Source organism: Microcaecilia unicolor, chromosome 3, assembly GCF_901765095.1.
Source record: "Microcaecilia unicolor chromosome 3, aMicUni1.1, whole genome shotgun sequence".
NCBI lineage: Eukaryota > Metazoa > Chordata > Amphibia > Gymnophiona > Siphonopidae > Microcaecilia > Microcaecilia unicolor.
In genome coordinates, this window is record NC_044033.1 from 332,829,689 (window position 1) to 332,843,058 (window position 13,370).

The 13,370-nt window shown below is 41.3% G+C and overlaps 1 protein-coding gene across 1 annotated transcript in view; it reads left to right on the forward strand.

The window, feature by feature from the left end:
* FNDC1 (fibronectin type III domain containing 1) overlaps positions 1-13,370 on the forward strand; it is a 312,818-nt gene that overhangs the window by 231,545 nt on the left and 67,903 nt on the right. The window contains 2 exon segments of the mRNA XM_030198432.1: positions 4,695-4,838; positions 7,223-7,453. Of these exon segments, the coding sequence (XP_030054292.1) occupies positions 4,695-4,838; positions 7,223-7,453 (375 nt within the window).

Genomic DNA, 13,370 nt, shown 5'->3' on the forward strand with positions numbered 1-13,370 from the left:
TCATGCCAAAGAGCTCAATTTTTGTCTCATCTGACCACAGCACCTTCTCCCAATCACTCTCGGCATCATCCAGGTGTTCACTGGCAAACTTCAGACGGGCCGTCACATGTGCCTTCCGGAGCAGGGGGACCTTGCGGGCACTGCAGGATTGCAATCCGTTATGTCGTAATGTGTTACCAATGGTTTTCGTGGTGACAGTGGTCCCAGCTGCCTTGAGATCATTGACAAGTTCCCCCCTTGTAGTTGTAGGCTGATTTCTAACCTTCCTCATGATCAAGGATACCCCACGAGGTGAGATTTTGCGTGGAGCCCCAGATCTTTGTCGATTGACAGTCATTTTGTACTTCTTCCATTTTCTTACTATGGCACCAACAGTTGTCTCCTTCTCGCCCAGCGTCTTACTGATGGTTTTGTAGCCCATTCCAGCCTTGTGCAGGTGTATGATCTTGTCCCTGACATCCTTAGACAGCTCCTTGCTCTTGGCCATTTTGTAGAGGTTAGAGTCTGACTGATTCACTGAGTCTGTGGACAGGTGTCTTTCATACAGGTGACCATTGCCGACAGCTGTCTGTCATGCAGGTAACGAGTTGATTTGGAGCATCTACCTGGTCTGTAGGGGCCAGATCTCTTACTGGTTGGTGGGGGATCAAATACTTATTTCCCTCTGCAGAATGCAAATAAATTCATATACTTTCCACAATGTGATTTTCCGGATTTAATTTGTGATGTGCTATCTCTCACTGTTACCAATAACCTACCCTTCAATTATGGGCTGCTCATGTCTTTGTCAGTGGGCAAACTTACAAAATCAGCAAGGGATCAAATACTTATTTCCACCACTGTATATTGTTACCAAATATTGGAACTCTCTCTCCCAAAATCTATTAGATTCCATCTTAACTACTTACAATTCCAATAGTTGCTAAAAACTAATTTCTTCACCAATTCATTCCTGAATTCATTACATTAGTTAATATAACAATAACCAGTTGATAATCTTTTCTGTATTGTGAATCTATCAATATGTACATTTCTTGTGGTTTATTTGCTAATCTGTTACTCTCAGCCACTTCATCATACTACTTCACTGTTGTTGAAATTCAAACTCTGTATTTTTAATCTAAACTGAAAGCCACATTGAACTCAAGCTTGTTGTCAGGTTAATGTGGGATATAAATGTCATAAATAATTATTGGTGCTAGTTGACAACAATTTGGAATTACACTTCCATCTTGTTAGGAGCTATTCTATAAAGATGCACATGTAAATTTTTCAGTGTGCAACTGGAAAGGGGGCATTGCCATGGAAGGGACAAAGGCGGGGCAGGGGCATTCACTAAAGATGCATGCAGTACTACAGAATATGGGAGATCCGCACCTAATTTAGATGCAAAGATTTTCACCAGGGTTCAGTAGGTATCAATCCTTTTGGGCGCAGATCCCAGTGCTGAGCGCTTTTCTATAAATGGCACCCAACTTGGAGCATGTTTTATAGAATAGCGCTCAGCACTCATTTTTTTTTGGTGTCTAGTCCTGTGTGTCTTTATAAAGTACTAGTGTAAATGGCAGAAATTGTGCCTACATTGCTGGCATGAGTAATTATTCCTTTCGGAGAGCAGGTATAAATGCCCACACCTAGATTATTTAAATACACATGTAAATTAGCTTATTTTATAATCTACATGCGTACTTGCAAACTCTACCTATGCTCTGTCCAAACTCCACCCCTGTCCTCACCTACCAGCAAACTATACTCACCGTGTCAATGTGTGTTCTTTTACACCAGTTGGCGTTTTGTAAACAGGCCATTTATATGTTTATGGTGTATTAAACATTTTACATACTGTCTAGCTTACTCAGATCAAGGCGGTTTGCAAATAAAAATACAGGGGCCCTTTTACTAAGGCGCGCTGAAACATGGTCTGCGGTAGTGTGGACACATGTTTTGGGCACACACAGAATTATTTTTCAGCATACCTGTAAAAAATGCCTTTTTAAAAATGTTTGCCGAAAATGGACATGCGGCAAAATGAAAATTACTGCGCTTCCATTTTGGGTCTCAGACCTTACCACCAGCCGTTGACCTAGTGGTAAGGTCTCACGCGTAACGGGGTAGTAATGGTCTATGTCTGTAAAATGCCAATTACCGCCCGATTACCATCTGTGCATCAGAAAATAAAAATATTTTCCGGTGTGCGTATCAGACGAGTGTCAAAAATGAAATTACCACAAGGGCCACGTGGTAGCCGAGCAGTAACTCAAAATTAACATGCATTGGGTGCGCATAGGCACCTACGCATCTTAGTAAAAGGGCTACACAGTTATTATATAATAGAATGGAACTCCAAATGACCAAATAGGAAAAGCCTAACCAGTTTCATACAAGATGAACCAAACTCACATTTCACAAAATCTTCCCAATTGCAGTATATTCAGTAAAGCCTTATTTCTGAATCATTAACAATATTAAAAGCCTGATAATAATAAAAACTTTTAAGTATGGGCTTAAGCGGTCCTTTTACTATGCTGCGGTAAAAGGGGGGGCCTGTGCTAGCAGCGTATGCTTTTGATGCGCGCTGAAGCCCCTTTTACTACAGCGGGTAGAAAGCTGTCTATCTTTGGGAAACGGAAATGGCCGTATTTTTGTAACACTGGAAATGGCACGCACTAGAGGTGGGAACTACTACCGGTCTCCTGCATTAGCCCAGTGGTAGTTTCAGATTGGCATGAGGAAAGCCCATGGTGGGCTTACTGCTGCTTTGTAAAAGTGCCCCTAAATTTACCTAAAATCACTTTATAAAATTACCCCCTAAAAGTGGACACTCAAATATGATGCTTAATAAAGTGGTTTAAATATTACTACTAATAATATCTGGATACCTGGAGCGCTCATCTATTTTATTTATTTATTTATTTATTCATGACATTTATACCCCACATTAGCCTGAAATAGACTCAAATTCAATGTGGCTTACAAACAAATAATAAGTGAATAAAACATAATAATGTACAGAATATAACACAAATTACAATAACTTCAAGAAGCAAATTAATAAATGTGCAGTAAGTAACCAGATATTTAGACTATCTCAAGGACAAACAAATAAGTAAGGATGGATAGGTGAGAGCATAATTAGGCAGAACTAGATAGAAAAAAAGGACAAAACAAGATTAAGGAAAGGATGTGGGTAAAGTTCAAATAGAGTTATTTGTATTCAGAAAGGCCAGACTAAAGAAATGTGTTTTTAGAAGAAAGTTAGGTAATCATCTGTAAACTTGATTGATTTACAAAGAAAATTCCAAAGTTTGATGCCTTGATAGGAGAAATTAGCAGAGTGAATTGTTTTATACATCACATTTTTACAGATAAGGAAATGTAAGACAAGATATTCTCTATATCTTTATATATTTTATATTTTTATATCTTATTTTATATTTTTAAATTTTTATATTTTATATTTTTATATCTTTTTATATTTGAGATGGGTGTTTTGAATTTTTTTTCTGGACATTAATAAAGGAGGGGTTTTGGAGGTTTTTATGTTTATGATTGTTCTGCGCCAGTACAGGCTAACTCCTGGATTCTATATAGTACAACTGGAGTTGCATACACAAATCAGGTCATATTCCGATTAGCATGCACAACTTAATTTTCTTAACAAGCCAGTCAGCACCGATAATTGCCACTTCACAGGCAATTATTAAGACTAATTGGCATTAATTAGAATTTACACGCAGAATTTGCTAAGCGTATTCTGTAAAGTTCTGCGCGTAAATTCTAAGATGCAGAACTGGAAAGGGGACGTGGGCATGGGCATGGAATGGGCAGGTAGTGGGCATTTCTAAAATCTTTGCACGCTGATATAGAATACACCTGCTGTCTCCCGGAATCTATATAGTGCGCCTAGAGATCCAGATTCTGTAACAATGCACATAACTTAACAAGCTAATGAGCACTTCTAACAGCACTTAACAAGCAATAATGAGCACTAATTGGCACTGATTAGAATTTAGGCGCAGAAGTCACTAAGTGTTTTCTGTAACGATGTGCGCTGAACGTCTGATGTGTGCAGGCAAAAAGGGGTGTAGTTATGGGTGGGGAAATGGACATTTCATGGGTGTTCCAAAATTTAGGCGTGTGGTTATAGAATATGGCCTAGTGCACCTAAATCTATGCACAGGGATTTACACCAAGTTTTGTCAGTGTAAGTGGATGCACATAGATTTAGGCACTGAAATATGGACTAAGCATATTCTATAATCAGCGCCTAAGTCTAGGCACCGATTATAGAATACGCTTAGTCGGAACTGATTTCAGCGCCGATTTTTTTAGGCACCATATATAGAATCTCCTCCTCTGTGCCTAACTAAGTTGTCAGCATTTACATCAAGTTTTACTTGGTGTAAATAACTGCAACTAAATTTAGTCACGTGGATGGGCGCTAGGCATATTCTATAGGCATGGTTTATAGAATACGCTTAGGTATAATTTTTTATGGTTTTTATGGCCTCATATATAGAACCTAGTTCTAAATGTGTAAGCCTGGGTGTTCTGAGGCTTTTCCTCCTATAGTGAATTTTCTATTTGTCATGGAGTATTTTGTTTATTTACTCTAATAATAATAATAATAATAACACATTGAGCACATGTATTAAGAATTGTTTGTGTATTTTCTCTTTTTTTTTTTTTTAAAGACTATGAAATAGTCGAGACCACTTTGCCTTCAACCACAGTACTGCAGACAATGCCTTTGATTGCTAAAGAAATGCCAGACAGCAGGCCTTTCAACTCCATTCCTTCGACAGATCTCGATGCAGCTGGAAAGAAACGGTTTACGGGTAGGATCATATTCCTTTTTTTTTCCACAGCATTTCTGGGGCAGGGACCTATTTGATATTGAAAGTAGGCATATTCTTATATTGGTGTTATGAAAAGTATCACATTCTTAAAGGCTGTCCAACTTTTATTCTAATAAAGCAGTTTTTCTTCTTTTTGGGGGGGCTCCAGTATTTGCCATGGATAAGATTGTTGTATAATCATGGATAACTGGCAAGAATTTTACTTTTTTCTTCCCCTTTCCTAACCCTTTCCCAAATACATTAGACAAGTACACTGTGTGTAATTTACTGAAGACACATCAGCAGTATCCCTGTTATAAGGAAGAGAAGGTTTAGGAAGATATTAAATGACAAGCTGTGGTGTCTTGTAAGACTCTCATGCATGTCTTTTACATTTTGCTGCCAAAAAATTATAGTTCAAACTTCATTAAAGTACAAGTTTGTTTCACCAATCCACAAAACACACTCTATACTTGTACAGTTAAGAAACAATTGTTTCAAGTTTATTAAGCAGCTTGATATACCACCCTAGGGATACGCCATCAGAATGGTTTACATCACAAACCTATAAGGAATAATAAAACCAGAAAAGAACTCCGTATACAATAGGAAAGAGATGGATGCAAACAAAAATAAGAGGATACCAGGTTAGAATATAAGACATTATGATAAAGTAGTGAAAGGCATCATGTGGTGGTAACTGTAGAAATATTCAAAAAGCAATTTAAGAATAAATAACCAAGACATTTTGATTACATAAGTCTTCACACGCCTTCATTCAGTACTTGGAAACTAGGGCTGGTGCCGGGCAGAGTTATACACTGCCAAAATGATCACCGACTGCCCCAGCACTGTCCATTGTCAAGGTAGTCTGGGGATGGAGCTAAGTTACTTGGGGGTCCTTTTACTAAGCTATGTCAAAGGGGGCCTATGCTGGTATCAGTGTGTGTTTTTGATATGCTCTAAGGCCCCCCTTTTACTGCAGTGGGTAAAAGGCTGTTTTTTTTTTTTGGGGGGGGGGGGTTAAAGAAATGACTGTGTGGCAAGTGAAGCACCTGCCATGTGGCCATTTTGGCGGGAGCACTTACCACCACCCACTGAGGTAACGGTAAGAGCTCCCACGCTAACCTGGCGGTAACCAGGCAGTGATTACTGCCGAGTAAACACCGGCGCTACAAAAATTAAAATATTTTTGTAGCATCGAAAATGGCGCATGCTGGGCTGCTGTGGTACCCCAGTGGTACTTCCAGTTTAGGAGAGGTAGGCCCACATTGGGCTTATTGCCGCTTAGTAAAAGACCCCCTAGGTTAGCAGTGATATTCTGTCTATTAACTGGGTAATTACTCAGATAAATTATAGACAGCAAAAAGGTTGTCCTAACCTTATCCACGTAGTTATCCAGATAACAGTGGGAATATCGTCGGTATTGGATAAGTGCCTGCAGCTGAGTTTTACTCACATATCCAGCACCGGTATCCGGGTAGCAGCAATTTTAAAAAAACGCTGATCACCACAGGCTAAATATTACCGCTACTAAGTCAGGACTTTCCTCTGCAGGGAATTGTTCTTGCTTGTAATAACCTGTCCAACTTTGAGATTTCTTCATTATACACAGCACACAAAGAGAAAGTGCACTAGTATGAAGAGCAATCTTTATTAAGAGACCCAACATGGGCAGTCTGACACCGAACTCGATAACATAAAGAACTCTGATTGTCAGTGGGCATTGCTCAAACAAGTTCAGAAAAACACTGCAGTCTTTTTTTAGTTTCTCTTTACATTCAAGTGATTTTTCATGTTTTAGACTCCCCTGATGTATAAGTGTAACAACCAAAGCTATAGTAGAGACATAAATTTATTCTTGTAGATCATAGTTGCATTATTTATGCATTAGAAGCATATTATATTAGCATCATGCCTAAATAATGTTTCCTGTTAACCATGGTTCTAATAGACAACAGAGCAAGTGACATCGCACACATTTCTTTCACATGTTCCGTTTGGAGGGCGCACTCGTGCATATGCTGATATATGCTTTCCCTATCTATAGATAAATTTATAGATTTCTTCCTATCTCCTTTATATTTTTTTGTTTTGCTTCCATCACTCTATTTGGTTTTAGTTTCAATATTAAATACACACATGTTTATACATGCCATTTTTTTGGCACGCTTTCTCCTTTTAAAGACCCTGCATGCACGCTCAGCGTTTTTCTGAACTTGGTTGAGTAACATGCATTGCCAATCAGTGTTCTTTATGCTATCCAGTTTGGTGTCAGGGCGCCTAAGCCCACTTCCTTTCTCTTTGTGTTACATTCTTTATTGCACCATTGAGTCTCCTCTGTTTGGTTTCATTATACACTGCACACCTCTTTGTTTTTCCAGCTCCCTATGTGACTTACATCAGTAAGGACCCAGCAGCTCCATGCTCCTTAACTGAAGCACTAGAACACTTTCAGGTGGAAAGCTTAGAAGACATCATACCCACTGACTTGAAAAAATTGGACTTACCTCCCCAGAAGATTTCTTACAATCTCACCATTGTGGCTATGGAAGGCTGCCATTCCTTTGTCATCCTAGACTGGGCTAAACCTGGAAAGGGAGATTACATAACAGGTACTGTAGTCAATTGTTTATCAAAAAGAATATTCATCTCCATTATAGATGAAGGTCTGTATAAATTATTTGTAGCTTCTCTGCCAAACCAGGGGCGTATCTGCGTGGGGCCACAGGGGCCTGGGCCCCCGCAGATTTCGCCCTGGCCCCCTCCCTGCCGTCAACCCTCTCCCGCTGCTTACTTTTGCTGGCGGGGGGCCCCAACCCCCGCCAGCCGAGGTCCGACCCCTGGAATTCTTTACCTTTATTTTTGCGATGTTGCCATCACTATCTGTCAATTTTGAAAAATATGAAACGTTTTCATTTTTCACAGAGGAGGGTTTCAGGTTCTTTAGACCTAGATTATGTGTGGCATAGCAAAGAGTGAATGTTAAGTGATCATTTTAGTTTATTTGTTCTGGTATTATAATTCCCAGACGCATCGGATCTGGCTTCTTTTCTTTGTAATCCACCTTGAACTAAATAGGTAGTGGCGGAATGTAAGACATGATGTAACATAACATAACTGAAAAAACAAAAAGGCACACAACTGCCTACAAAACAGTAGATAAAAAACAACAAAGCAGTGGAATCAAATGCATTTATTTGGAATAATACCCGACGTGGCCACGTTTCGCCCTCAGGCTGCGTCAGGGGTACAAACTATAAAAACAAAACACAAATATAAAAACATATATATAAAAACATATAACCATTTAACAATGTCATAAGCATGATTCAACTAATAAAAAGCAATTACTTAAAACACAATTATTTAAAAAAGATTCAACAGTTCTAAAAAGCATGTATGGACCTACATGATATCATCTATAAAACAAATATTTATAATTATCATTAAATCATACATCATGTAAAATTTTTAATCTACAATTACTCACATCACATTTAAAAATGTTAAGATCATACAGTTAGAATCAAAACAATTCAATGAAGAGGGGAAGAAATTTCTTTATACATACCTATCAAAAGTGTATATAAGTATATCATATACACTAGTACTGAGATGAGAACAGTTATTAAAAAAATCTAGTTCTACACAGAAGAGAATAAACAAAAAATGCATTTCCTTGCCTCCATTGTTGATATTTGCAAACATAACCCTTTAACAAATATCTAATAAAAGAGGTAAACCAGTGGCGTAGAGAGGGCAGAGAGTTGGGTGCAGTCCGCCCTGGGTGCACACGGCAGGAGGGGTGCATGGAGCAGCCGCGTGGCTGTTGGCTTCGCTGGTTCCCTGCTCCCTAACAGCAGAGGGAGCAGGAACCAGCGGAGCCGACAGCTGCGCACCTGCTCCCAGCAGGTAGGAAGAATGCACCGGGGGGGGGAGGATTTGGAGGTGATGCACCGGGAGGGGGAACGCTGTGCTGGGGGGGGGGGGGGGGGGGTGCCCCAGGTGGCAGCCAATCAAGGATTGCCACTGAGGTAAACCATGTACATATGTAAAAAATGCGCATTGTGCAACTGTTGATTTTATAAAGGGTGTAGTTTATATATGTGTAGTTTTTCAAAATGCAGAGACTTAGGAATATGGAAAGGAGGTGTCTTCTGGGCAGTCCTTCCAAATATACATGCATGCCATAGTTTGGAACAAAAATATACATGCTTGATAATTAAACTGGCATTCATACTAAACCTTGTTAATTATGCTGGTACTTATGCTGTTCTTAAAACTCATGCATAACCTTGAACTAGATTGTTTTATGAGATCTGGGGCTTGGAAGTGTACTTGATGGTGGAGATTTGCTTACCTGTCAACAAGGAAATCTACCTCCTCTGTGACAAAGTTTGTATTTTTGAGGAAGGCTCCCTTCTTCCCTACTATTGTGTGTGCAGATTTGTAAAATTTGATGGTTATATATGTAAATGGTGTTACATACATGGATTTGTTCCCAATCTGGACACATTGATTGTTTAGATTGTTTTGTTTAATTACATCACCAGCACTTTTGTGTGCTTATCACAGGCACGTGTATCTTTGGCTGGTGTATTTCATGTTTTATAAAAGGCTCAGTGTAGGGCTAAATTTTCAAAATCTGGATCCCAGTTCTTTCTGCTTAGTTTTGTTGTTATTCCATCCAGCAGAGCCTTCCTTCATGTGATCTTGTCCCAGTTGTGTGTGTGTGTGTGTGTGGGGGGGGGGGGGGGGGGGGGTCCTCCCTGTCTCTAGCTTATATTGCCATCTGGGAAACTGTGAACTCCCCTTTCCTTTGCCCTGATTGGAGTACTTGCAACCTTGAGTACAGTAATGATCCCAACTTCCTAAAGCACAAGGATCCTACTGGTGGGTTCACCTCCCCATCTCTTAAAGGGAAAGCATTCTTTAACAGGTCCCAGCACTATGAGAGGTTTCTAGTCTACTCCAGACATGCCAAAGTTACATGCATTAAGTGTGTGACACATGCATGTTCCATCCTTCTCCAGTTCACACACCAAAGCAACCTTTTCTCCAAGCATTGGCTCCTCTTCTTTCCCTGATCCCCTCCAGTTAGGCATCTTTCTCCTGCTTCCCTCCCAGTTTAACATCTGTCACTTGCTCCCTCCCCAGGATCCTTTAAACTTGCCTTCCATCCTGACTGCGCTGGCAGCTACAGCACTGAAAACAAGCTGCCTTTGAGCAGTCCGCAAGGCCTTCTTTCTTCCTTTCCCACCTCCTCTGATTCTACTTCCTGTTTCCAGAGGAGGCGGGACTGTCAGAGAGAGAAGGCCCCACGGATTGCCCAGAAGCAGCCTTTTTTCAAACCTGCAGCTGCCAGTATCAGCCATGATGGAGGGCAAATTTAAATGACCCTTGCATGGGGGAGAGAGTGAGTGACAGGTACCAACCAGGAGGGAAGTGGGAGAGAGATGCTAAACTAGAAGGGAAGGGGAGGTCAAAGATGCTGAACCAAGGGGGGGATGAGGGAAGGGAGTGAGAGATGTCATACTGTGAGGGAGGGAGAGAGCTAAATGATGTGGGAACTGCAGGTGAAGAGGAAATGATACAGGAACTGGAGGGGGGGGGGAAGGGAAGGCAATGAAATGATGTTGGGCCCTTCTAGGGAAGGAGGAAGAGGGAGAGATACTAGACCCACAGGAAGAGGGAGATATCCTGGGCCCAGAGTTAGTGGGGGTGGGGGGGGGGGGGGGGGGCGAGAGAGAGGGACCATTGCTGAATTCTTGGGGAGGAAGGCAGGAGGAATGGGTGAGAGAAGGAGAGATGCTGGATATGGGAAAGGATAGGAACACAGAGGGGGATGCCAGACAGGTGGGGAGGATAGGAGCACAGAGGGATGATGACAGACACATGAGGGCAGTGGCATAGCCAGAAAGTTTTTACAGATGGTACATCTCCCTGCCCACCTGGGTGCCCCCCCATACTGCTGCCTCCCCACGCCACCACTGCCCCCCAGTGTTCACCCTGGCAGTGGCAGTGGTGTGGCCTGTACCAGGACTTCCTCCCTGAACCGTCCCGCCCTTCACAAAACAGGAAGTAGTGTCACCTGCTGCCTGAGTGAAGACTGCAGCAGAGGGAATTTTAAGATGGGGGTGGGGGGCTGGCTCTGACAGGAGGTGCATACACAACACACGCACCTAGTTTAAATATGCCACTGCTTGAGGGTGATACTGGATAGGGCAAGAATACAGACATAGAGAAGAGGGATACTTAACATGGTGGGAGAAGAGCAGGGGCACAGGGAAAATACTGGATAGGGTGATAGCAACACAGAGGGAAGATGGATGGTAGCTGTAAACAGAGAAGAAATGTTAAATGGACAAAGAGACCCTGGCAAGAGTTAAGAGAAGACAGAGGAAAACAGAAACCAGAGACTGGGATCAACATGATTAGGAAAATAAAATGACCAGTCAACAAAGGTAGAAAAAGGAATTTTAAATTCCATTTATTGATTAAAATATATCTGTTTTGGAATGTGCAATTGCCAGAGCTGGTTTTAGACATAGCTGGGGCCCAGTAAGGAAAGCCTCATTCATTGGCCTTCAATCTCCAGCATAGCGGTGATTGGGACAAGCCACCCTTGGCATCTCTGCCACTCCAGTAGTTTCAACAGCTAAAATGAGGTCAATTTCTTTGTGGATTATGGGAGTATGACCCACTGCTTCTCTAGGATCCGAAGTCTAGGGTCTTCTCACCCCAGGTATAAGAGAATAAAGCTACCTCTCCTTTTCCTTTCATTCAATGGGAATTTTCCTGGCATTTGGAAGGTCTCCCTTGGAGATTTTTCCCTTTGCTTCCTTCATGCCCAAACACATTATCACATTGTATAATACTACCGATCAATTGATCATATTCCTTCAGTCACAGTTCTTCTCCCTTGTTTAAGAAATTCCTCTGTTTGGGCCATAAAAGATGTGGTGGCTGATTATTCAGCCTGTGCTGGTCAATGGATTTTAAGCCGCTGACAGCCACAAGCACATTGAACCCAGGATATTCAGTGCTAGGCCGTTTCCGGGGTCAACTGCTTACCCGGAAGTCATGCGTGTGCTGGCACCCACTTAGCTAAGCAAGGAAAAATAGGAATGCCTTTTGTGTGGTCTTGTTTCCTCACTTAGTTGTGTGGGCACCAGCACTAAATATGACTAGAGTCCTTATAATCGCTGGCTTCTCCCTGATTCTGCCCATGGACTACCTTAGTACTTTCCAGTTAAGCGCCACTGAATATTGGCAGTTAGCCTACTCATTGTGAGACCTGGGATGAAGAGGAACCTGAAGGGGGCAGAAAAGGTGGGAGAAGGGGGAAGAGAAGAGGAGAGAGAGTGGAAGGAGAGATGAAAGTGAGAGTGAAAGGAGTACGGGGATGGTGATGCATTACTCAATATTATGTCTCTGCTGTACAATCCTGTATCTGCCCAGATGTATCATGTGTGAATTCTGTGGAGTTTATTTTTCTGTGGATATTTAGAATGAAAAATTAGGACAGTTTTCTGGCCTGTCCTTGCTTAAGTAGGACATAGAATGGTATTTAAAAAGCATCAAACAAACAGGATACCTGACCCTATTCACTACTTAACTATAGAAAAGATAAAGAACGGCTACGAATCCAGAAAACAAAAAGAAGCACCAAGAGCCTTCAAGATTGGGAGAAAATTCTTTTAATGATTCAACTTGAGAAACAATGTTCCAATGGTGACCTGACATGGGCCGTGTTTCGGCACACAGTGCCTGCGTCAGGGGTCAAATACGATGTGTCATCTAATGGATGCAATGTGCAGCAATGGAATCTATTCCCTTGCACATTATTGAGTGGCTCATCAGTGCCTCTTGTTAGCTCTTGAATCAGCTGCTCCATAAAGCAGTCCTTGATTTCATCAAGGAATTTTCCTCTCTAGCATTCCCTGATGTTACATTTACCCAGTCAATAGCAGGGTAATTGAAATCACCCGTTATTATTGTGTTCCCCAGTTTGTTAACGTCCCTAATTTCTGATAACATTTCTACATCTGTCTATTCAACCTGGCTAGGTGGACAGTAGTGCGCTCCTGTCACTGTCCTTTTTCCCTTTACACGAGGAATTTCAAGTCATAGGGATTCCAAGATGTGTTTTGTGTCCTGCAGAATTTTTAATCTATTCGATTCAAGGCCCTCTTTAAAATATAATGATAGCCCTCCACCAATTTGATCCACCCTTTCATATGATTTGTACCCTGGTATGACAGTGTCCCACTGGTTATCCTCCTTCCACCAGGTCTCAGAGATGCCTATTATATCTATTTTTTTCATTTAGTTCAATATATTCTAACTTTCCCGTTTTATTTCTTAGTCTTCTGGCATTTGCATATAGACATTTCAAACCATGTTTGTTGTTCCTATTTACATTTTGCTCAGACGTTGACAGTGATAATGTGCAATCTTGAAAATCTGTCTGCTTTTAATTTAAAGACACCGACCAGCTTATAATCGAACGAGAAAAACGCCCAAGTT